Raw genomic sequence first — 24438 nt, forward strand, 5'->3', positions numbered from 1 at the left:
TCCCTTAGATCCATTCTCGGCTAACCGCGACACAATGGCCCGGTTCATGTTTGGATTTTCCAGCTGCACTCGTCTCGCCACTGATAATTGCCACCGAGAAGCAACAGCGACGATTAATTCCCGCCGAGTATAGCGATAATTTTACCTCGCGCGACCATTTAGCGCAGTGCGATTTCGGCTGCAGTGAGATAAATCGGTTATTCCACTGGCGGAAGCGTCGACGTCAACAGTCAATCCCGGTACGCGCGTCTCAGAGATTCGACGAACACGAGGCCGGGAGACGTGTAAAACGAAGAAGAGAGATTAACGAAAAAGACAAAGGAGACGAGACGGAAGGGAATAATCGCGCAAGGATAAGCGACCTTGAAGGGCGAAATTTGTAGAGAAGAAGCGGGCCATTGCTAGAAAATGCGGAACTCGGGCGGAAAAGCCATTGCCTGGTGACTTTGCTTCGATTATCCGAGAGTTAAAAGAGGAACTGAAATAGGCAATGTGTAGCGTAGCGACGCCGGGTGTAGCCAGAATTGACCCAGATTCGCGGTGCATTCAAAATGAAAAGGCCTTCTCACTCATTTAGGACAAAGAGGTTCGAGAATCCCCCGCGATCCGCGCGCGCTCCCCACCACCACCAGCTAATATCGGGCGAAAGCTTGCACTGCCAATTTCTAAGTCGCGGAAAATCAGCTCGCGTTTCGATTTCTCCTCGAGTTAACCCATAGCACCGCCAACCGTCCTTCGTTCCATGCGTTCATTCCAGAATGGAAACGGAATGGCGCGTTTTTCCTCGCGACCAAGAAGTTTCACGGCACTTTATTTTCGCCAATCGGAATATCAAGAGCAAAGAGGAGACGCAAACGTCTCGACGACGAACGACAAAGGACGGTCACAAAGAACATCGAGTCGAAAGATCCGTTTAGATCGGGACGGAACTTTGACGGCGAATCACGCGAAAACGAAGGTCTCGCTTGGGAAACGGCCACTCTCCGCAATTGCCTTGTTTCCAGCCCGATGTCCTTTTGCTATACAGAACGGCCCAATTCTTGAGCGCTCGGCCATTGTCAGCCGATGTTTCTCGACTATAAATGTGTTCGTTACCGTGTCTCCCTTAGCCGTCATGTTGGAGAGAAGATGACGCTCTATCGTTTGTCAGAGACCGACCGCTCGGAAAATAAGGAATTCCTCGGTTCATTTTTCCTATCGCATCGCGTCCATCCGAATTATCGAGCATCTATCTCTGTCCGCAACCAGGCGGCTGGAATGCCAGATAGCGCGGGAAGAGCGGCACGAGAACAGCGATATCGCTGTTGGAACGTTCAAGTTGAGCGACAACCGGTCGACGCGAACTGGCTACCATCTGCCACAGGAAAATAGCCAAGAAATATTTCCATCGCATAGATAATAATTTATCAACCGTTATCTGTTCGATATCTACTCGAACCTGCATTAATCGCGCGTAAAACCTAATGAAAATTGTCATGGTGCGCGAATCGATCACCGAACACCGTGGCTTATCTTTTCTCCGCGACGAGACGCAAAGAAACGCGAAAGGAGGCGTCGCGACGTACCGAAAGTCGGACGGTCCGTCGATTCGCCGTACACTGGCCGTTTCGTTTCGGTTCGATCGATGGACGATAATTGGCCTGGTCGTCGAATCGTGCCGACAGCTACTGCCGTTATTTTAGAAACGGTCACCGAGGGAGAGCTAGAAATCAGAAACGAGCGAATTTCCCAACCGACCGGGCAGGAAACGAATTCAAATTACCATCTCGCGTACGCGGATCGTCGAGCAAAAAAAAAAGAAACCTCGCGGATTCTTCCGTCTGTCGCCGCGTTAACGTCGCTCGGCCTCTGTCGACTTTTCCGTCTCGGAAATGGGATCGCGAAGGACACGACCGAATTAACGTTTTCGGGCCGTCACGCGGCCATTGTTCCTGTCATTGGACCACCCAGCCTCTCGGCTGCGACTTCTGTCTACGTGGAAATTCGATCCGACGTTTCGCCAGCATTGCGGGTATCGTCGCCGGCTCTCACTTGGCACAGACGAGGAACGCGTCTGCTATCGGTCGCCGCTGTTGTTAAACCACCTTTACGCGTCATTCGTAAGCTGTCGACAAGGACACGCGCCGAGATTCCAAACTCACGCGTCTCCTTTGACGTTTCGATCGTCCTCGAACGAAAGGGGAATAAAACAAATTGAGGGGAATTCGACGATAGCCGCGAGAATCGGAAGGACGAGATGGAAGCGATCAGGCATTCGTCGAATTTGACAATTACCGAATCGAGCCCCGCATCGAGGCCAGCGGCTATACCGCCATTGGGAAGTTCCTGGATGCCGGCGGTGGTGCCGGCGGTGGTCGTCGTCGTAGTGGTGGTCGTGGTGGTGCCCTGGGAGCCTTGCTGCAGCTGCAGAGTGGTCTCTCTCGACGAAGCACCGGAATAATGGGCGGCGGTCGACGTAGCAGCGCCGTTGTGCGGCCTGGTGGCATCCAGTAGCACCTTTAGCGAAGCTATCGCGTGCAATTGCGTCGCTTTCTCGTCCACTTTGCCTGAACAGCACCAGAGATGCAGGTTAACGAGGAAAAACATCGAGTCACGCGCTACGATCAAACGCTTTGCTTCTCTGTCTATTCTAGCAACTTTGATCGTCTATGAAACTGGCGTCACAGGCATCGATGGTATACCGGCAAGCGTTTCTCTCTCTCTATACGATTATTTACACACGAGATCGAATTACAACTAATTCTATCTACCAGTTTTCAGAGTATCGGCTACATAGAAATACGATGTTTTTACTTCCGTTCGGAATCGGTATACTCCGCGGAATAATCTCGTTCGCAGAAGAACAATCGTTTTATTCCGCAGCTTAAACGAGCCGATACAAACAGAATATTTACGACGTTAGTTTTAGTAACAAAATGATCGACGCCCATGACCAGTATTTACGATGCTACAGAGTGCAACTCGCAAGCAGAAAACTTTTTCCACGACCCACGCAACTAAATTCCAACGTCGAACGGGATCTGCGCATCGGACATCGTAATGGCGATGTTGGAAATTTGCCGTAGGTATCGTGGATATACGTACATACGTTCCATTTAAGCGTGCATTTAAAATCTAGCTAAAGCTGAAACTACGAAATAATAATGAGCAAGAGTCGTTCAAAGGCGTTTTCGTGCGCTTCCTTGCTACGTTCTACTTCGCCCGATTACCTAAAACAACCTTGCGTTACGTAACAGTTACCGTTTTCTGGTCTATTTCGCCAGCCTACCAACCTTAACTGTTAACGATCTGCAAATACGTTGCTCCACGAATCGCTGTAAAGCCACTTGCGCGTAAGAATCTGCGTTTGTGGAATTCCCCGTAGCTCACGTAGAAAAGGCAACGCTGAGAAAATGTCACTAACGAATTTCACGAGGTACTTTGCCGAGACTTGGAGTCGTTTGTCGCGCTCGTATAATAAGTTTAACTGACGCGATCGTCACGCAATTGGATTATCCGAGTGGAATGCTATCGCGCGTGAGTAGATCGGCCGGTCAATCGTGTTTAAGAAAATTACAGCGAGCGGATTAACGGTCGAGCCGGTGGAATCCATTTACGATTCGTGTCGAGTCGCCATGCCCATTAAAAACACGTTTAAACCATCGCGTTACAAGCTACCTTCGCCAAATGGCGTGTCTTTTTTTATCTTCGCAAACGATAAAGCGATCGCCACTATTCAAGAAAACGTTCGCTCGTCCGTTCCGATTTTAGCGAGTCGCGAGGATTCGACAAGGCGAAAACCAATTTCTCTGCCGCGAGTTTCCTTCGTCTTCCGGGGATGACGTTAATTAACAGCGAACAGGCAAGAAGCGATTCCGACGTTCGAATCATCCGGAACTTCCGTCTCGTTATCGTAACGAAAATGTCGACTAAAGACATAGAAAATTCTCACAGACACTAGACACGTGCCGTGAAATATTACTGCAAGATCCGCTCGTCCTCCTTGTTTATTCGTTGGAATAAATTGGCAAAAAAAAAAAAAAAAAAATGGAATGGCGATTCAGAAGCGAGCTTTACGTCTCTACCGTGACGCAAGTATTTGCATCGTGTAATATTCCCATTGAAATCGCGCTTTCGCGATACTCCGGTATGACGTGCAAGCAGAAGAATTTCAAACGGGCAAGAATCCCACTCGGCGTATAAATTACTGTTATCTTTTCATCCCACGGACGGAATACGCAGCCTCTGAGTCGTCAAATATTTTCCCGCTCCCTCGCAAGTAAATTCCCACGATTCTCGACCTCGAAGCACCATCTCCGGTGTAATTCCTCCCTCTTAATTTAACCTTGTAACCGCGATAATCAGGGCCGAGCATCGTGATTCGTCTTTAAATAGGTAAAGTAGCGAGGAAACAACCGACATGAGGCACTCGAAATTCGTTCGTTACCGAGGCTACCTAGTTGCCGCGATGCGAGCCGATTCTGCGCTTATTCGCACGATACTAGGTCAAAGAAGAAACTGAACGGGTCGGGCAAGAATGGCGAGAAGAACACTGAAAAGTGTGCGCGATACGAAAGTATGTGTCTAGCCGGAGGCTACCTCGTTTCCTATTTATCTCGTTTCTCTTTCACCTTTGTTCCCCCTTCCATTTCTTCTCCCTTTTTTTCTCATTCTCTCGCTCCTTCTCTCGTCTTCTTTCTGTATATATAAAATACCTTTTACACCAGCCGCCTCTAAGAGTTTCTTTTTTTAAGATACATCATTAGTCGTGTTTATCGATTAACCCGACCGCCGGTAAACAGCAGAAGAGAAACTTTGCTTAACGCGTTCCTTTAAATATTTGAACGTCAAGCGACGTTGAACGCGGTGACGGATAGGTTTTGCAATAACTATAATCTGATACGGCGCGGAGGAACGTTTCGTGCGAGCAATTCGATCGTTCATATCGTCTTTCATACGAGGCATTAAACCGAACGTTCTTCCGTTAATTACCGACTAGCTCCAAGTTGCCCTTTAGTGGCAATTTCGCTCTCGAGCCGAGGACTAAAACGAACGCATGAAATATTGCGACGCTTTGATTGCTTTCGATGAAAGGTGAAAAGCGACAAAAACGGAGAGACTCGTACGCGAAGAAAAGGCCGCGAGGAAAAGGAAGAAGACGTAATTCGGCGATTAGCTTGGACCAATCGCGTGTGCCCGTGCTGATGGTACTAGGTCAAAGGGGGAAAAGGCTGTAGCGAGTGGCCTTCATTCTCGAAACTGGAAACGTGGCGAGAAAATAAAGGCGTAGAGCCGTCGGCGAGAAGTCGGACCGCGATGGAAGTATCGACCCTTGGGTCGCCTCGAGCGAGATGGAAAGGTATAAGGTGGAAGAATACGCGAAAGAGAGGGATTCGTCCGCGATGGAGAGCGAGAGAAAGCAAGGAGGAGGTGCCTATCGGGTTTCGAGCTGTTAAGCTTCGATAATTTTGTTTACCCTTTGCGTTTTCCACCTTCCTCGAGCGGTATAATCGTTCGCGTAGAAAAAGTACAAAGAGAAATCGTTTAAAGGTAGAGCCACGATTAGAGAAAGAAATCAACGACGCTGCATTTGATAAATTACAGTTAATGGCTGGCGATACGAATCACGAGAAAGGAAGCCTCGTGAAAGAGCGAGTATCGCGAATAAAAGAGCGTTAACAAACTTCGGAGTGGTAGAATCTTGTTAATTTCTTTATTGTAGACGAATTAAGACGCGGAGAAACGGCGGGATATTCGCCTTCTCCGACCGGCGATGGAAATTTTCCAGCGAGACAAAAGAAGAGGCAAAGAGAGAGAAGGGAGAAACGTCGAATCAAGTAGAATAATCCCGTGCGGGTCGGCCCAAGTGCTACCTATTAACCTACAAAGCTCGATCAGCCTAGGTTTGTTAGCGGACGCGTTTCGGTTTTGAGGACAATTAAATCGAAGCGGAGCAGCACCGCTTTTCCAACTGGCAATTGGCGAAGGAGGACACGAGACAGGCATTTGATCGAGCACGGACCGATCGGTTGGAAAGCAAACAAGTGCTTTCGCTCGTGAAACACCGAAATGGCCTGTGTATAATAGGCGTACGAAGAAAGGACGTTGGATGAAGCGATCGTTAAGAACGGAGATATAGATCGGTGTCCTTCGCGCAGCCATAAACCCGTCTCCTAGATAAAACGAATATCTTCGCGTTCGTCGGATGGCGAGATAGCGTTCGTCGCGTAGCAGAAGGTCAGCGACGAAGAAGGACAAGGTAGCGCGACTTTCTCCATCTCGTAGCTACGGAGACAATTTCATCCGAGCCGAGCAAGAATTTCATTGCACTCGTTTTCTTTTCTTTTCTTTTATTTTCTTTTCTTCTTGGTTTCCCGACGCGACGACAGAGAGCCGTAATACGAGCGAAAGAGACGCGTAGAAGAAACTAAGGGAGGAAAGTGGAAAGTTTACCGAGAAAAACAAGTCGCATCGATAGCCCCGTGAAGAGACGGTAGACGACGTGACGGCATCGTTTGAACGTTCCGTTCTCCTCCGAACAAGTTTGTATTGTACGTTCGGTACGGCGGAACGACTGCCAGATCGAGGGCCATTAAGTACGTTAACGAGGCAGCAATGCGAGATCCGATGAAAAGAGCGATCGTCGTTTCTCAACGGCGTGGCGTACGTTTCAATAACTTTGCCTTGTCTCGGCTGCTAATCTGCCATTAAATCCAGAACGGCCAACGTTGGAAGATAACGAGTTCCGTTGTCTTCCGGTGTCGTTCGGCAAATTATCCAGAAAATTAAGCCCAGCTTCGAGTATCGCCATACCAATTTCCCCTCGGCTTTCATTTACAGCTGCGAAAATTGGTTTCTGCGAAGGGCACAACGGCGAGAGAAAAGGAAGCTATAATTTCCACGCGTAAAGTTGTATGCGTGCGCTGTAGAAGGTGTTCAAGGTGAGAAAAACAACAACGAAATCCAATTTTAACTCTCATCGGAGTAACTGGAAGATATTGTGCGCCAAACTGCTCGCAACTCGAGATAGCGCGATATTGGCTAAATATTATCCACCGAATACGAGATAAGAGATGCACCGGATACACGTGATATTCCACCGAAAAGTAGCGTAACATCGAAGCTACGGGAAGCTTCGATCGATATCGTTCGCTCGAGCCCTTTTCAACGGTGTCGGATTCTCGCAAGGGTTCTTGCGTGTAAAGGATTAGACACGGCTAACGGATAATTGTAATGCAAAAGCTGACGTGATTGATGACTCGTGGTTGGCTCAACCTCCATCTGCGAAGGTCACCGAGTCCTCGATTTCTTCGCTCGACTTTCGATATCGAACGCGGGATACCTCGGCCCATGTAATTCTTCCGTGATTCTTCCTTCTAATCTTTCCGGCGCACAGATACGAGCGCGTACCTACTTTCTGGTTTTTTTTTTTTTGTATTTTGTTTTTCTCTTTTTTTTTTATATCAGGCAGGATAAGGGAGAAACGCGAACGAGAAACGGAGGGCGAGGCTGATATTTAGGACAAACTCGAGACACGTTCTTCTGTAAATAGAACGAAGACTATAAACTATAAACCGAGAGTACCACGGGAATTAAGCCGAAGTGTGACGAGACGTTAACCACGGGAGACGAGTTCGAAAATAAAGACGGGCAGAGGGATTAAAGCAACGCGGTCCAATTTGTTAATATCGTTCCTAACGGAGATGGGTAATCGTGACTGCACCTCGGGGAACGCGAGCGATGGGAGGATGAGGATTTTCGATAAAATGACTCCGAGCTATATAGAAACGTCACAGGGGATTTCGATTGGCCTTTCGCCACGATGCCGCTCATCTGCCTCGTATTCTCTGCAAGTTATTAAAAAACCTAACGAACGTGCTTGCGCCACGTTCATTATAAATAACGCGTTCAATTGGGACGAGATTCGAAGCGGATGTCGATGTCGATGTGGACGACGGCAACGACGACGACGACGAGTGACGTACGAAGAGTGCTACTTCGGAGGAAACCACTCAAACGCGACGACTAAGCTCTGCACGTTAAATACGTACCTAGGAACGAGCCTCGTTATAGATGGCCCGAACTGTCAATTTACTAAAACTATCGCTGCTATTTTGGTGCATTTTTCTTATTGCTATGAGATCGTTTAACGACGACAGAACAAATTTCCACATCTTCGAACGATGGGAACGCGAGATCTATAAAAACATGTCGCATCATCTACCGTTCCATCCTCTTTCGAGTTTCCAACTTGTTGTGAAAAATGTCGCTCCTAAGAAAGAAATCGTATCGCTCGAGGACACTCGGGAAGAAACTCGATAAAGCGAAACCGTGTAGGCACCTCGGATATCTGATAGGTGGGACGCGGTATCGCCGCGTCGTTGAACGAAATCGCGCTCGTTTACGAACGAAGGGCTCGGCCACGAGTCGAGCAAACGAGGTTTAAAGTATTTCCGCGAACGGGAAAGAGTAGAGCGGTGAGTGGAACCCTTCAGGAAGGATAGTTATTCGTCTTGAATATTATCTGGTGTAACGGTGCAAGGTGATGTCTGGATGACGTTAAAGGCCCGCTGCTGAAGGAAGGGAAAAGGAAGGCGAGCCCCAAGTGTGGATTCGCTAGTTACGATCGATACGCGCCGCTTTCTAGGTCAGGGTCCCGATACATACTCGCCACTCACCGCTACTCAGAGATACATGCTCAAAACGCGTCCCGCAAATTCATTGGAAGCCAACCATCCGGCTTTTCCCGTGTTCCCACAAAACGCTCGCAGCCGACGCTGCAGTTCTCGTTCTCGTCGTCGTCGTCGTTGCCATTGCCGTTGCCTCCCCTTTTCCTTGTGTCTCACTAACTCGCGAGTGGAAAATCGACAGAAAAAGGAAGAAAAGAACGCAGGATCGAACCAGGGAGCGAAACAGGGTCGAGAAAAGTAGGTGGCTGTCTCTCAAACGCGCCATGGAAGAACGCGTGTTCGTCGGTACACGTACGTACCGACTGGAATATCGAAGAGAAATCGTGTATCGGGCGTTTGCCACGCGATCGAGATTAACGACGTCCTTTCGTGGGCGTGTTCTCGCGATCGGCGGAAGATAAGGAGAGAATAAAAGGAGAACGAAAATGCAAAGATATACAGCGACGATCGACAGATTTAAACGAGAATGTGGGATGAAGCTGTGGCGAGGAATTATTGCTTAAATAACGTTCGCGATAACGAGTGTCTCGATCTCCTATCCTTAGGCTAGGTTAACTACCATTATTTTCAGCAACATCGACGAGAGCATCCGGTTAGAAGGAACGATCCTATGTGCGGTGTTCTCGAACGTTATATACGCGCGGCCACTGCTAAGTTACAACGAGGCCATCCTGGGATCCACGCGAAAGAGTCGTCTAATTGATGATCGCCCTTTTCTTTCCATACGCGCGTGACCTGACCCATTTATATAAGCGACTCCGGTACACGTAGGTGCACAGGCCGAAAATCAATTTCAACGTCGAGATTATCGGGGAGTTACCTTTCTGGATTAAGATTCCTATCGATCACGCCAACCGCGATCTTTCTCTCACTCCAGTTTTGTTACGTTCGCCGATTAACAAACGCCCGTTCAGACACTCGTACAAATTTCATCGGCTGGCTCGCGGCCGAAAATGCACGCGATCCGTCCTCCGACACGCGGAGCGAAGCGGAGCCGAGCGGCCAGGCGTAACGATTATTCGCCACGGTGGCAGCGAGTTATCGATCGATCGATCGGAATTTCACGCGGGATGGCTGTAAAGGAATTTACGATGTTCGTTTCGCGAGATGTCAGGAACACAATCGGCTCTTTTATATCGACGATAAACGAAACCGGATGTCTTTGTCAAACTTGCTGCGAGAACGTTTACAGAGGCTTTCCCGTCCAACGGCTCGTATTTCCCTCCTAATTTCTAGGTCAATCGGCCGCTCTAATCTCTCCGATCTATACCGATCTACGCGCGAGAAAGAAGAACGCCAGTTTGGAGGGAGGAGGAGGAGGACGAGGAGGAGGAGGTGGTTAGAAACGTCACGAGAATGCGATACGCGGAATCACAACGGATTCTCGGAACGACGTTTACCGTTTTATCTGTCGTTATTATACGTACAGCGTGAAACATGGACGGCGCAATGAAAAATAGTATCCTGGATTGGATTTTTTCCCGCGATGAGGCCACGCTCTATAAATACGTACAAAGGACAGAGGGCCGGAGTAACGAGCCACGTTTTCTCATTTATTTACCAGTCATCGTCGAAACGTCGCATTAGCGTTTAATCTGTCGTTCCGATCGCTAGTCGATACGCTGATAGATGCGTATCTACTCCGGTGTCATAGGTGTTATTCTGTCTCAAGGTTTTTGGCGATCCAATAGCAAAAAGAGGAAACGCCACGTCGGTTGCATCGCTTCGCCGCGAAGCCTAATCGACGATCGCGTAACGAGTAACGTCTGATCGTGACGGGAGTCGTTCTACTGATCTCTAAGTGATACGCGCATCCAATGGTTGGATCGTACGCAGGCTCCTAGGCACAGCGTGCACGACATTGAACTTCTCGTGAGCTCGTTATCGTCGAGTACTCACAACGTTTAATTACTTGATCCGACGCAACTGCACGCAGTGATCGGTCATGCAACAAACCAGTACAACTAGATGGACAATTACGCAAATGCTACTATTCGATTTCCCGCGTGTTTCCCAAACCGTAGACCGTAGATGGAGGAATGGCAAGGAAAAGAAAAAAAGAAAATGCTTTTCACGGAACGTAAAGATGTTCAGGAGTCGGCGGCAAGAGAGAAAAATAGAATGGCATCTGTATGTAGGTTAAACGAGTTACGGACGCGAAGTCTCTGCAACGACTTGCTTCGGATTTGAATAAACTTCAATTGGGATTTTAAAATTCGTTCGAGCATCCGCTTAATGATATTCATCCATACGGCTGCCAGTTAATTAACGAAGTTAGTTTGGGAAACCGTTCGATGACGCGGAACTACCTCTACAATTACAGACACTACCGTGGAACTCTACGTGTTTCGATATTTTCCGAATCACGTTTCGATGTTTCGTGACCGAAAGAAACGTTCTCCGATGCGTTACACCCCGGGTTAAGGATTACAGGCTTGACCTGCCTGTCGATAGAAAGAAGGAAAGAGGCTGAAAGAATGCCGTCCCGGAGGTCTTCGTAAGCGTATCCGTGACTCTACATTTAAAAGCACTTTAGCCGACAGAGCTCTCCGAAGGTTTGCGGTTCGTCGCGATGTTTCAGCCGCGGATTTCCATTGCCGCGAAACCAGGCGACTGCCAAGCGTTTACGACGTTCGTGCCAGGAAAATTATCCGAATCTCGTCGAAACTCGTAAAACACCAACGTCGTTTCGATTACGCGACTACCGGTTTCTCTACCGGGTTCCGCTTAAAAGTCTTAGCCGCGAGAGTATGGTCCGATTGTTCGATCGTAGGACGTCTAAAAAGAAAGAAAACTATGGCTAAAATATAACGACTACCAGCTAAGAGCGTGCTGTCAGCGCTAAGGCAAAGCGGCAAGCGAGAGTGATAGAGTGTGGAGTTGGTATACCGGCGCGGGACTGACCGTCGTGGAGCGGATCGATCGTGTGGATCATAAGCTGTAGCAAGCCGTGCCTGAACTTGGCGTGGCTCTCCCTGGAATGAGACGAGGAGCCACCGAGGGCTGCCTGCTCGCAGCCCTGTCCGGCCGTGCCACCGGCACCACTGCTGCTGCCACCTCTGCTGCTGCACCCGGCCTCTCCACCCGCCGGTATGCCGCTGCTTCCGCATGCACCCGACACGCCACCCACGCTCGTCTCGCTACTGTTCGTCGCGTTCGGATGCTGCTGGAACACACACGTCATTTCGTCTCTCAATACAACATCGATCTCCTTCTTTCATCCGCTTCTTACACTTTTCCTTATCATACTGTTTTTTTTTTATTGTTTTTCTGATTTTTTAATTTTTACTCCTCTGTTTCATATTTTCTTTTTTTTTTTTAAATTATTATTACATTCGGTTGTTATAACCGCCGCTGTTCGTCGTCGTTCACTGGGCCACCCTTTAGCCCGACTACCCGATACACCGTGTTTAGGAACGGTGCTTCAGATTCGACTACGGATCAATCGGACGCGGCGCGCTCTGTTCCTGTCTTACCTACGCTTCCGATCACCCTCGTGGCTTCGATGCCTCCGATTCCAGCGAACTCGGACGATATCTACACTCGGCAGACTTTGGGATCGATGACTTTACCAAATAGCACAGAAGTACGCGTTATCAAGGCGATCGCGTGCCTAAAAGTTGCTCACGCCATCCTGTTGGAAAGTCGAAAAAAACATGGTCCCTGTAAAAACCTGCAGATCTTTCGCAGGCTGGAAATTGCAGCTAATCAAAGTACTAGCGTCGTTATCCACTAGACACGTTAACGAGATTAGACGATCGACGCGCTTCTACGTTCCTATTCAAATCGACGTTTCGCCAGACAATGAAGATTGGCGGGGACTGAGATCTCTAAAGCAGCAGGGACATATGCGCGAAGCAACTCGAGCGTCACTTACGTTTCAACATGTTCGAACATATAGTCACGCGTTCGAACGATCGCGTAGAATGACGCGCGACGTCTTCATCTGCGACACAGTTTCATTCGCTGGTTTCTATTCCCTCGCTTTCCTTGCCCTTTTCGAGGCCGCAAACGAACGACTAAGAGAATGACTTTTCTCGTCTACTATGCATGAAACGTTAAGGGATACTCGACGTGCAACTCCCTTGAATTCCTCGCTTTCACGATGCTCCCGGGTGGTCGACTAACACGCTTTGGCCATGGATCGCGAGTTTCGCGCCTATCGCTTCCAGCCTGATGCACAAAGTTCCTGTCCTTTTGTTCGTTGAGACGCGGGTGAATCGATGTTACGGAGGCAGCCGCGACTTAACCGCGCCACAATAAGCGCATCGCGAATTAGCGAAACGATTTCCGAACAATAGTCTATCCGATTTCCTTCAGCTATTCTCGACAACGTACAATTAGACATTCCTAAGAAGGTGTACTAACGATGCTGACGATATCCTACTCCTTTTTCGATAAACAATTCGTTCGATAAACAATAACGTTAATAGGATACCGACGCTCTTGTTCACGTCCTACCCGATAGATCGATCTGTTGAGAACGATACGGAAGAGGAGGAGTAACAAAGAGGAGGAGGAAGAAGAAGAATGGGTGGCCGATCGAAGAAAGAGAGCCAGCATGAATAAATAAAGAGGTGGAAAATACGCGACACGTTGACGCGATGAAAAGTAATTTCGCTCGGGCGAAAAATATCAAGAGGTGATGAAATCGGGATCGTCGAGGGACGAAGATAGAGGAGGTGGTTGAAACAACCGTGATCGAATAAATACCAGATGTACTTCTTCGTCCTCCTTCCGTTGCCCTGCCTCGTATCCTCGCCTCCAATTTCTTTTCAAATTCGAGAATACGCTCGCGTCTCTATTAGTCCCTCTGTCGTTGTTACCTGTTACGTCGTACAAGAGTTCCGATGTTTACGAATTTGTCAAGGGTCGTGTTTTCCGCGCGCATACTCGCGTCGTAGTTTGCACAGAACCGACGAGATGAGCGCGCACACTCAACGGAACGAGATAATGATGCGGTGTAGCCGACGCGTATAAGCTGGATAGCTCGTAATTCCGCGACGTCGCACTGCATCCCGTCGCGTTTGCCAATTACGTTTCCACCCTGGCCGTAGATAATTGTTCCGCTATACCGCCGGCAGCTGTTTTTCCCCGCTTAATAGTTGCTGCTTGCTGGATGCGAATGATTAGGCGGATTGGAATGGATGTCGATTTGGACGACATCGGGTTGCTTCGGCAAGTTAGATTGACGTCGTTGGGAAGAGCAAGCGAAACTTTGTAAATATCGTTCGCGATGATATGGTTTTCCTTGAAATGAGCCAGAATCTTAAATTTGAAGGCGCGTCGCCGACGAGTTTCGCTCAGGCGCTGTCAGGAGGGTTTAGGAAAGCTCGTTAACGAAGCGCTTGAATTGAATTTCCCTCCTCGATGATAGTCCCATCTTTGATTCGAGGACTATCTCACTGTCTCTTTTTATCTTCTGCCGTAGCGAATTCTCAGTTTGTCGCGATATGCGCGTTGAATCGACATCTTTCAGCAGAGACGAAGCAACGTACGAGGTCGATCGTATGGCGAGAGGAAATACAACTCTTCGAGATTTTCTTTGCGTCTGCGTGTTTCTCTTCTCTCTCGCGATAGGTGCGTGTAGCTTCTTTAAACAAAGCGCAGAAAACGAGCAACGCGATTCTATTTTCCTTTACGATTTGTGGCGAGCTGCAGAGATCGAAATGGTTTCAACGTTGACAGAGGTGGAATTGTTAGTGGCTACCCAAAGACGACACGGATAAACGCAGACGACAATCGTGTAACCGAAGCTGCGAGTGCCATATTTCCGCTTAGCCGTCAACTCTGTCGTCGGAGTACGTCTTTACGTGTGCGGGTATGTGTCTGTGTGCCTGGTTGTCGTATCGCGTCGACGAGGTAATGAACTTTGTAATTAACGAGATGGACTACGAGGACCGCAACGCATCCCTTCACGCGCGAGCATCTAGAGGACTGAAATCGTAACCGAGTAACGAAATCACAAGCGAAATATAACAATAATAACAAGGGGAATGCGCGCGTGACTCGGTTTATATAAATTCTTTGTCGGTGGGTACGCGCGATTTTCACTAGAATGGTTTTATTTGAAAATTCCTGATTTAATAATTATTCCGGGCAACAATTGCTGCCGATGAATCGTGTCGGAATTTAATGACGGTATTTGTGCTACCGAAAGATGCGGTTCGTTTGAAAATCAATAATATCAGAGTTTACTTTGGCTTCGCGAGCGCCAGAGTGGAATATTCAATTTTCTTTCCACCGAAATCCACGCAAACTGCGAACGGTGTAATCTCTCGTCACAGATTCGTCTGCGATTCGTCGCGAAATATTTTCGCTGCGTTTTCGAGTTCGCTGGGCCACTTGGGAGTAGCGAGCCACCTTCGAGACGAAGCTGAACAGACTGTTTCAACGTTGCGTGAATTGCGACCCATTGGGGAAATGAAACGATTAAATAATGTACGAGTTGCCGACGAGGTGAAACAAATGGACGAGGAATTACGCAGCCGTTTCGAACGAGACCGCCGCGATATTTTTGAAATCGCGTCAGTCAAAACTCGTAACTTTCGTTAGCAGACAGACCAGCAAGAGGAAGGAAAAACGCGAGCGAGAGCAAAGAGAGTTCGTTTCCTTGCGTCTATCACCGAGGCCCACTTTCCGGTAAAAAGTGCTCTCGACTAAAAGTTCTGTTGACTCGTCAAGAGTTTCGTTGCGTCTAAAATCACGATGCCTGTTCGCCCAACTTTCTCTCCTGTAGTTCTCTCAATTGTATAGAGCAGCGGTACCGAATCTTTTGCTAGCTTCCGTTAAATAATTCTTTCGTTATCGCGACTTTCCCCAAACTCCGCTCAAAATGTCAATCTCGTCAATAAAACATTCGTCGACTGTTCATCGACGACCTCTAAATTTCTAGAGAAGAGATTTATCATAAATAAATAGGAGATAAAATACTTCTTATTCATAGTAACTTGCCGGTGACGGACACTTCGTGGTCCCTTGTGTCCGTCATAGGTTAAGAACCGCTGGCACAGAGCGTTCTATTAGGTCGTCCGAAAAGTTTCTTTCGTTTTACAAGGAAATAATCGATGCGCAATATTTTCTGTTTTATATTATTTTATCGAATTACGTATGGTCCATTTTGTTGTATCAGAATAAGGATCACAAGGTTCGACGGATTAGGTTTCATGTTCGTATAAAGATGCATCGTTGTGAAAGACGTGTCTGTAAAAGAAAGACGCTTTTCCGACGACCTGACATAATCGCTTCCGAGCGACGAAGATCTCTCGATCGCGGATAATTGCGCTTGACCAGCCACGCTTCTCGAACATTTCCCGTGTGATTTATGGGATCGCATTAAGTCGATCGTTTGCACGGTAGTGACGACGACAGGACCAAAGAATTCGCAGGATTTACGCGGGGAAAAACAGTTGCCGAAACTGGCGCGGAACGGCACTGCTTCTGACAGAGGAAATTTCTTAGCGGACCCGTGCCAACGGAGCAGACGTCCTTCGATTTCCAGCCAGTGAGCCTGCGGCGATATTTGCTCGCGTTGTTAAAAATTGCACGAGTTCGTTCGGGTTAAAGGGCTTCTAGTGGAACAGCAGTGGGTCGAGTGACGGAAACCGACGCGACGTCGCGAACTCTCCACCAAGCTTCGGGGCATCGTCGCCAAAAAATTGGTAAAAGCACAGCCTGCAAGCTTTCGTGTTCGCCAAGAACTACTTCGTGTCGTCCGAGACGAATCTTCGTCGACTAAGCGGATTTAAATTTAGCCATCGAGCGCCAAAAGAGACGGCCGGTGTTAAATATTTATCAATCGCGAAATTCCGAGGAAAAACTGACGGAGAAACGACGACACGGTTCGGGAAAGCTCGTTAAGCGAGAAACGTCGGCACGGCCGACTTGGTCGTCATCGACGAGTTTTATCGCGACCTTTGTGTACATCCGCCGCAAACTCCCGCGGGAAGGAGGTTCGCTCTAGAAAATCCGACGTCCCTCTCAAACGGAGAAAGCAGCTACGAAGAAACGCAGAGTTTTCCTCCGCGATCATAAATACTGGCCGCCGTGCCGGTATATTTGCTAACGAAAATGTCGGTGCGGCAAGAAAGTTCGCGAGGAAGCGTCTCGATCGAGTAAAATATGGCTCACCCTGCCGCTGTCGCGAGACGAAATGGCCAGACGCGTACACACATACGCACACAATAGAATAGGACACGTGAACGAGCACATAATCGAAGAATAACAAATAGAGCGGAATAATATTCGGCAGACGTATCGTGACGCGTCGTATTCATCTGGAAATATAGGAAAATCAACTCCTAGTCGCGGATGGTGTATGGTGGAAATGGGCGTGGCTTTTGTTGTCGTACCGTTTTCTGGTTGGTGCGTACACGATACACGGAATGAAAAACGGCCAATTGATATTGTTAATTGGAAACCGCTACCATGTGGATGTACGTCGAACGGGCTGACTCTGAGTTGCGCGTTTGCACGATCGCGTGCTAAGTTAAGCGCACGAGAGGCGGGTAAGCTGCTTACTTGAGCCGCTGACAAATTTATACGAGTTAGCACGATCGCGGCGCTCGTACGTCGATCGAGCGCTCTTTCATTTTCCTTCGAAATTTCTTGGATAACCACCGCTCTGCTTGTGTCGTAAATGGCTTGCTATTTCGAGACGCGGCCAATTCGTCGGTATCGAAAGCGTTCCGTATCGAGCGTGGCAAAACACTTGGAAAAATCACCAATTATCGACGAATCGTAAACGAACGATTAGCACGTTTCGATTTTGCCGATGAAAGTAAAAAGGAGAGAGAGAAGCGATCTTTCGGGCTACGTAAGTATCGTGACATTTCCATCGATGTTGTTTAATTCAGCGACGACGGAGGGCCGGACGGTCGTCTAACAAACCACGCGTCAAATTTTTACCCATCGTTTCCGACGATATCGACGATTATCGTTTTCGCGTGGTCGAATCGCCGTCGACGACCAGTTAAACGCCAGCTGCGCGGCTCGATCGAGAATGGTAATTGAATTTAGAGCGGAGAGAGAACCGATTCCGAACTTTCTAATCAAGACATCGCCATCGACGCTGCGAGATCGTTAACGATCGCGGAAATTGACCAATTAACGTCGAACCAGAAGCGGTAGAGCGCGCCGTGACTTGTGTTAGCCGCGCGTGCCGTGTCACGAATATTGCCACGCTGAATTTCCGTCTTTCAAAGTTTAACCTACATACGTAATACAGCTTTCCGTTGTGGCCGGTCGCAAACGTCAGCCGGTCGAGTCAGTTTTACGACGCTTTCCAAGCGTTTTCGTGCTAGCGGCGCATATTCGCTCTCGTGTGTCCTGCAAACGTCGGGTACCGGCAGCCCTGACCTTGACCCACTTTCGCCGAAAAAAGAAACTGGCAACTCGAGCAGGACGGAAGAGAAGAATAACGGAGAAGTGCGGCGGACAAATGAGTCGGGACGAGATCTCACCGTGCAATTAACGACGGCCATGTATGTGCGCGGTCGTGTATGAATCCTCGACGCTCGACGAGCCAACGGGATAAGCTGAGAAAAACGAGAAACGGCCCTCAACAAACGAAGACGTCGAACCGTGAAACGAAATCTCGTCGATTTATCTGATCGTTTAACGGCGATTTCGTCGTTCAGAGGATACGGCAACGATCGTATTTAGATGGTGAGACCAGAGCGCGAGGAAACGACGGAAAACGAGAAGAAAGCTCGCGTACATCAACCACTACGAGTAACGATCGATCGCAGGCAGCAGACGCGGTTAATGGCCTGTTACCGATAACAGCGTTATAATTAATTATACGCAACGTCGACTATTCGCTGACAGGGGATGTATAGAAGGAGCAACCGGCAGCAAACTGGGTTGTGCAGACCGAGTAACAGAAATATCGTGTTTTGGCAGCGATGCCATAATTGCAGCCTGCTATTCATCCGCTATTCGTCTTATCTCTGTTTCATCAAAATTTCCTCCGAGACTGTTCCAATTACCGGGAATCCTAGATTCTTCCAGGGCGAGTAGAATGACGACATGGAAGACGAAACGGAAGCCGGAGAACGCGGAGGAAACCGCGAGGAAAGTTGGAGGCGTGCGAGCGCGTTGCACTGTCGATACGTCGATACGCGCGAAAAACAAGTGGAACGGTTGAAAGGGATAGACGGCCGGCGAATGTTTGAGCGAATAAAACGAGTATTCCGGTTGCCGCGTACACGCGTTCTCTCCATACGCGAGTCTCCCTTCTTTTTCTCTCTTCATTTTTTCCCCCTTCCGTCCTTTTTCCTTTTCTTTCGCGCTCTTCTCCCTTTTCACGGCGTAACACGGCCGTTCGAAGGGAAACGGAGCCGCATTGAACGACGGTGTAGGCGTTCGTTTATCGCAGCTGGCAATATTTCAAGAGCGTGCACCGTTAGGCAAACGCGGCGAGTAGGCCGAGCGAGTCGGATTCATTCTAACTCGGTTCTTCGTCACATTCGAACAATAGCCAGCTCGGCACTCGATTGTCGGCGACATCTTTTCCAACGACTCGCCAAGGACAACGCTGTTTCGAACAAACAAACTTTTCCACCCCGATTTCGAGGGGCGCATCCGTTAGATGCGGAAACAATTTGGCCTGCGAATAAACCAGCAAATAAACTCCGACTCTGAGATAATAAATAAACTCTGAGATTCGCTTCTGTTGCTAGATATTTACGAGGTAAACGTTCCATTTTTTCCCCCCGCGAGCGACATCCCGTCCGCGGGCCATCGATCATATTCGCGAATTTTCTCGCAGGCTCGATCGATTTTCCTCGGCGGAAACCGTGCCGACTCGTCGTTCTTTCGCGTTCAACGACGAACCCTTAAGAGATTAAGGCCGTACCTTGGGTATTTCGATGTTTACCGCGCTATTTATGCCTTCGATGTAGCCACCGGTCGAGCCCACCTCGATAAGAGAGTCGATCCTTGAAATTTTTAACCAGACCTTCGGACGAAGGGTCGGTATGGTCGATAAAACGGTGAGTAACACGCTCGTACAATGGGTGAACTTGAAATTGTCAGCGCAGAGGGTGAAAAATAAAAGGGTTCGGATGCGTGCCTATGACAGATGTCGTTGGATGACGTAGCACGAGGGGATTTCTCGGCTGTCTATCGAATCCTTTGTTTCGAAAATCGGTTTGACGTAATTGAACGAGAACCGGGGTTAAAATATTTCACCATCGATGCTAAGTAGGTCAAACAGTGGAAAAGTAAGCTACATTGAACGAGCTACTCGAACCTGGATGGGGGCAGGCGCGAGCAATTAGGACGCGAACGAAAAACTTTCTAATTATTTTGTGATCGTTGAAACGAACGATGGAAAAATCGTTAGCTCGAAGGGAAATATAAATAGCCCGTTTCGAAGGATGCGCGTTTTGCCATCGGTGAGCTCACTGCCGTGTCGTTCGCGCCTTTTCTTTCTTAATGCGATCTAAATCGCGAAGCTAGTCGCGATACCATTAAGAAGACAAACGGTGCGTTCGATGGATGACGATGAATCGAGAAGCCTCTTGGTAGCATGAATGGAACGGCGACTAATATTAAAGCATCCGATAGAGAATGCGTGCATTAAGGCGTATCGAGACTCGCGTGCGCTCGAATCAAGGGTTGCCGGAACGTTCGTAAATAAATGATCGGCCGGCCGGCTTCGATTCACTGCCGTTGCCTTTTCCTGGCCATTTCCTGCCTAGACAAGTTTGCGCGCGATCCTCAAGATCTCTCCTCGTCTCTACTTTCAGATACAAACTTGAAATCCTATCCTTACGTAGTCGTTTCTCGTAGGCCATCCTCGTATAATCGAGAGTCTATCCGATATCGTCTGCGCCGATCGATATCATCGGTTTTTAATATATTCGTGTTTCACTTAGCCATCGTTCTTTTCGTAATTGTTCCCTTCGAACGGAGAACCTAGTGGCCTTTACGATGGTTTTATACCTGTGAGCAACGGACAAGTGGCACATCCGTGAAACACGAGCGACGACAAAAAGTTATCGTAGGAAAACGTTGCGGTTTTTATCCGCGCCCCGAGCAAATTGGAAACGCAACGGACAAAAGTGGAGCGTTCGGTGACAATCGAAACTTTTACATCGTTGGATAATACCGCGGTCTATAATTGACACGACTCGTCTGTCAGGATGAACAAACAGTCGTCCGCGATGCGATAAATAGCGCGGTTCGTAGAGCATTGCGAACGATATAACTGACACCGGCAGAACTTAATGGGACATTAACGCGGGCTAAATCGTCCAGGCCAATAGCGACGTTCTTAACGCGATATCTTTTTGCACGAGCGACGTCGTTCCCCGGAATTCGGAAATCCTTCGACAAACGAGACGCGTCGCGAAGTATCGCGAAACGCGAGATAAAGCGATCCGTGGTTTTGTAATCGTCGTGTTGCGATTTCCGAGCAGAACAATCGCAATTAAATCAACGCGAGGAAACAGCAATACCTTGGCAAACGTTAGCGAAGATCCGCGCTGCTTCGAATGGCTGGGGAAAAAGTGCGACGAAGCGAGAGTTGTTAAGAGAACGGTGGATCGAGCGAGACAAGGAGAAATTAAAAGACGTGGAAACGGAGTGGCGAATCGAACTCCAGAGGCTAGTGAATTTCCGCCGGCTCGATTTCTTCGTACGGCGGATAAGATTGTGAAAAAGAACGAATAATCGTTCCTCTCGTCGTAGTCGTTCGCCAACGTCTCCACAGAAACTGGAAGGTTTCGAAGAATCTGCGAGAGACGAAGAAAACGCCTGGGAATGTTTCGAATTGAATTACGATTTCCGTCCCGACAGGATGTTTCAGCGAGCCGCGATAATGGGGTTTATAGCGACGAGCTAGTAAACGTTATTTAAATTCGAGAGAACCACTCGAGAATGTCGCAGCAGCAAATCAACTTTACACCGACTACGATTACTTTGCTTCGCGAAACTAGCACCGATATTCTCGTCTCTCTCTCCGCGGTTCTTACTGAAATATACCTCTACGTATAGCTATGATGGCTTTTCTCGCTAGGGATCGACTATCGGTACCGATAGACCCGCAATTACACAACTTTTACTTCCGACCTAGTTTGCCTTGCCATAGAAAATCACTCGGCGCAACTTTTCTCATATAGAATACGCGATAAAGGACAACAGTCTCGCCTGGATTCTCGCGAATCTTAACGGATAGTTGGTTTCTTCGAGGCAGCTCGGCGATCGGCTACAGGCCGATGATTTATCTCGCTCGAACTAGGTCGATCGTGATCAAATCGAAACATAATTGCGATTTTCCAGGAAAACGAACGCCGCGCTTCCAGGAATATTTCATCGATCAGGCATAGACAATCGGACGTCTAGGAAACCACTTAATTTGGTTATGTACGGGCTCGACCGACCTCGTGAATCATTCACGTTTTCCCTCAAAACATCGCCCGATAGGATTGCGAAAGCGACGAGGGGTAGGGGCGAGATCGCGGTGGAAAACCAGCGTTCGGTACTGATTAATTCAATCGGATGATCAGACTTTCAAAAACACGATTGCTACTTTGCATCGAACGCGTCTCGATTCGCGGAATCTAATCAAAGAGGAACCGATGACGCGGTCGCTACTCGGCAAACGCACGAACCCTCTCGTATTAGTTTTCCATGAAATTCTAGCTTCTCTTTAATTAGTTTACCGGTGTACGCGTACATACGCGTGGCTCGATGCGTGTACGTAGTTAACGCCGCCGAAACGAACAACGAACGAAACGTTTCGATCGGTTAAAATCTCCGTACCTTTGCGCACCTGTTCGAAGCGGTTTCGAATTGTTCGTAAAAGTACTTACCAGAGTTACGATGGATATTGTTATGGAACGAGACTCGCGTACTCGCGCAATTTCGACCGATCGAAGCAATTTCTCTTTTTCTTCCCTTTCTTGTTCTCTACGCGTCACTGTCTGGCCGTGTGTAAGCGTAAGTGTCTCTGTCGGTAGATGCTGCGTGTGTGTGTGTGTATGTGTGTGTACGTGTCTACGTATCTATTATGCGGAAACGGGGTTGAGGGCGTGGATAAACGATTTCTTTTTTGTCGCAGCTGCCACTTCTCATGCGCGGAGCGACCTGGCTGCATCGGTGCATCCTGAATCGACCAAGAGTGCTTGATGAAAGAGAGATAGATCAGAACGCTGCTGCGGCTAAAGTCGAAGGTGACAATGAGGCCGCGCACCGAAATCCCACGAGGGTGAACACACTTTACCCCTTGTACCCTTGAATATCTACGTACGTTGTTACCGCGATAGCAATTTTCTTTCCTCGCGGTCTCGGACCTCGCTAATCGTCAGCGAATACCGCCGATACCATCCGTCAAATCCGTCGATATTATACGATTAACCGTGAAAATAACGCGTGAAATTTCGGTCCGAAAGTCGCGCATCCCTCGCACGCGAACTCGCGTGACAGAGAAACGAGCCGCGAGAGGTCTGCGCGACTTCTGGAACATTCGGTTTAGTTTGATGCTGTTACGAATAAATACATCGATCAAAGGCACATGACGTGGCAAAGTACGAGACACAGAATCATGCATCGCGTCGACGCGTCGGCTGCACGACTTTCGCGAGGCAGATTCTCGATCGAGGGTGACGTGTTTCTTCGTCGAACAAGGGAGGATCGTTCGTGCGCGTAAGTCGAGCAGCCGACGAACAGTGTGTAGAAAGTTTGTCAACGGTCGTGAATAAGAAACGCAGAGGAAATATAGAGATCGTAAAGATAGAGGAAAAAAGAGATAGAGACATGCGACTCACCAATGCCTGGGCGGCGCTCTGGTGCTGCAAGCAAGAAACACCCAGTTACAATCACAGTAACGACAATCGAGTAATTGTTTGTTGATGATTCGTGATTTCGCAAGCGGCACACAATCACACGAGAATGCAGTAATCGCGGAAGCGTTTCACATAGACTTGTGCACAGAGATTACGCGTCGCAAGGAAAGGAAAGAGTATGCGGCGTCGTAAGCTTGGCCGAAGGTCGCCGCTTAATTAGCGAACAAAGGTTGGAGAAAAAGAAACGATGGAACAACTAGAAGTAGAAAAGAAAAGAAAAGAAGAGGAGGAAGAAGAAGAAGAAAAAAACAGAGCGGGAAAAAGAAGCGAAATCCTTGAAACTTACTTTCAGTCGTGCAAATAATTGCGACCTTCGATCGATACGACGGCATCTCGTTTCCCGAATGCAGTTTGTTTCGTTTTCTCCTTCGCGACATCTCGCAAGCTTGCAGAGGAAAAGCAGGGAGAGGCTCTTGTCGTCAACCACAACGAGTGTTTGGTTCTGCGATAATTACGAGGCACGATGATCGGTCCTGGTGTTCCTAAGGTGTTCGATATACCGATCGACGAAGTAATTCCGTCGCTGATTCGGCGCGAACGATCGATAGAGAATAACGCGAGCGAATCAACGGCGTCGCGATTCTCGTTCCGTCGACGCGTTCGCGTGGCAGCGTGTTCGCGCGACTTATCTCGCACGGCTGCATGCAACGTCGCCACGAGAAGATCGAGATGCCTTTGCTCGTCGAAATCCCGATATCCGATCACGTTTCTCGCAACCAACGTTTTTTCTCTTTGACTCCCGAAAACGCTAACGCAAGCACGAGAATTTGAAGTTGCTCGCGTCGTTCCGCTAGCGAATGCGACTACAAGTCCGAACTTTTCGCTTTTATCTATTTCTTTATTTGCTTCGCTACCGAGGAAAGGAGTCTTGCCATTAACGCGATAAAAGACCGGTCGGATCTAAAAGAGGAGACGTA

The 24438-nt window shown here is 48.4% G+C and overlaps 1 protein-coding gene across 3 annotated transcripts in view; it reads right to left on the reverse strand.

Annotated features, from left to right (window-relative positions):
• Positions 1-24438, reverse strand: part of LOC122577844 (sodium/potassium/calcium exchanger Nckx30C) — a 51708-nt gene that overhangs the window by 20057 nt on the left and 7213 nt on the right. For all 3 annotated transcript variants that reach the window (XR_006320429.1, XR_006320428.1, XM_043749543.1), the window contains exons 2-4: positions 23444-23467; positions 11559-11835; positions 2275-2546 (exon numbers count right to left, since the gene is read on the reverse strand). Coding sequence is in view for 1 of the 3 variants with exons in the window: in XM_043749543.1 (XP_043605478.1) it covers positions 2275-2546; positions 11559-11835; positions 23444-23467 (573 nt within the window). In the remaining 2 variants the exon portion in view is untranslated. The remainder of the gene's footprint in view (positions 1-2274; positions 2547-11558; positions 11836-23443; positions 23468-24438) is intronic.

This window comes from Bombus pyrosoma, linkage group LG1, assembly GCF_014825855.1.
Source record: "Bombus pyrosoma isolate SC7728 linkage group LG1, ASM1482585v1, whole genome shotgun sequence".
NCBI classification, from domain to species: Eukaryota; Metazoa; Arthropoda; class Insecta; order Hymenoptera; family Apidae; genus Bombus; species Bombus pyrosoma.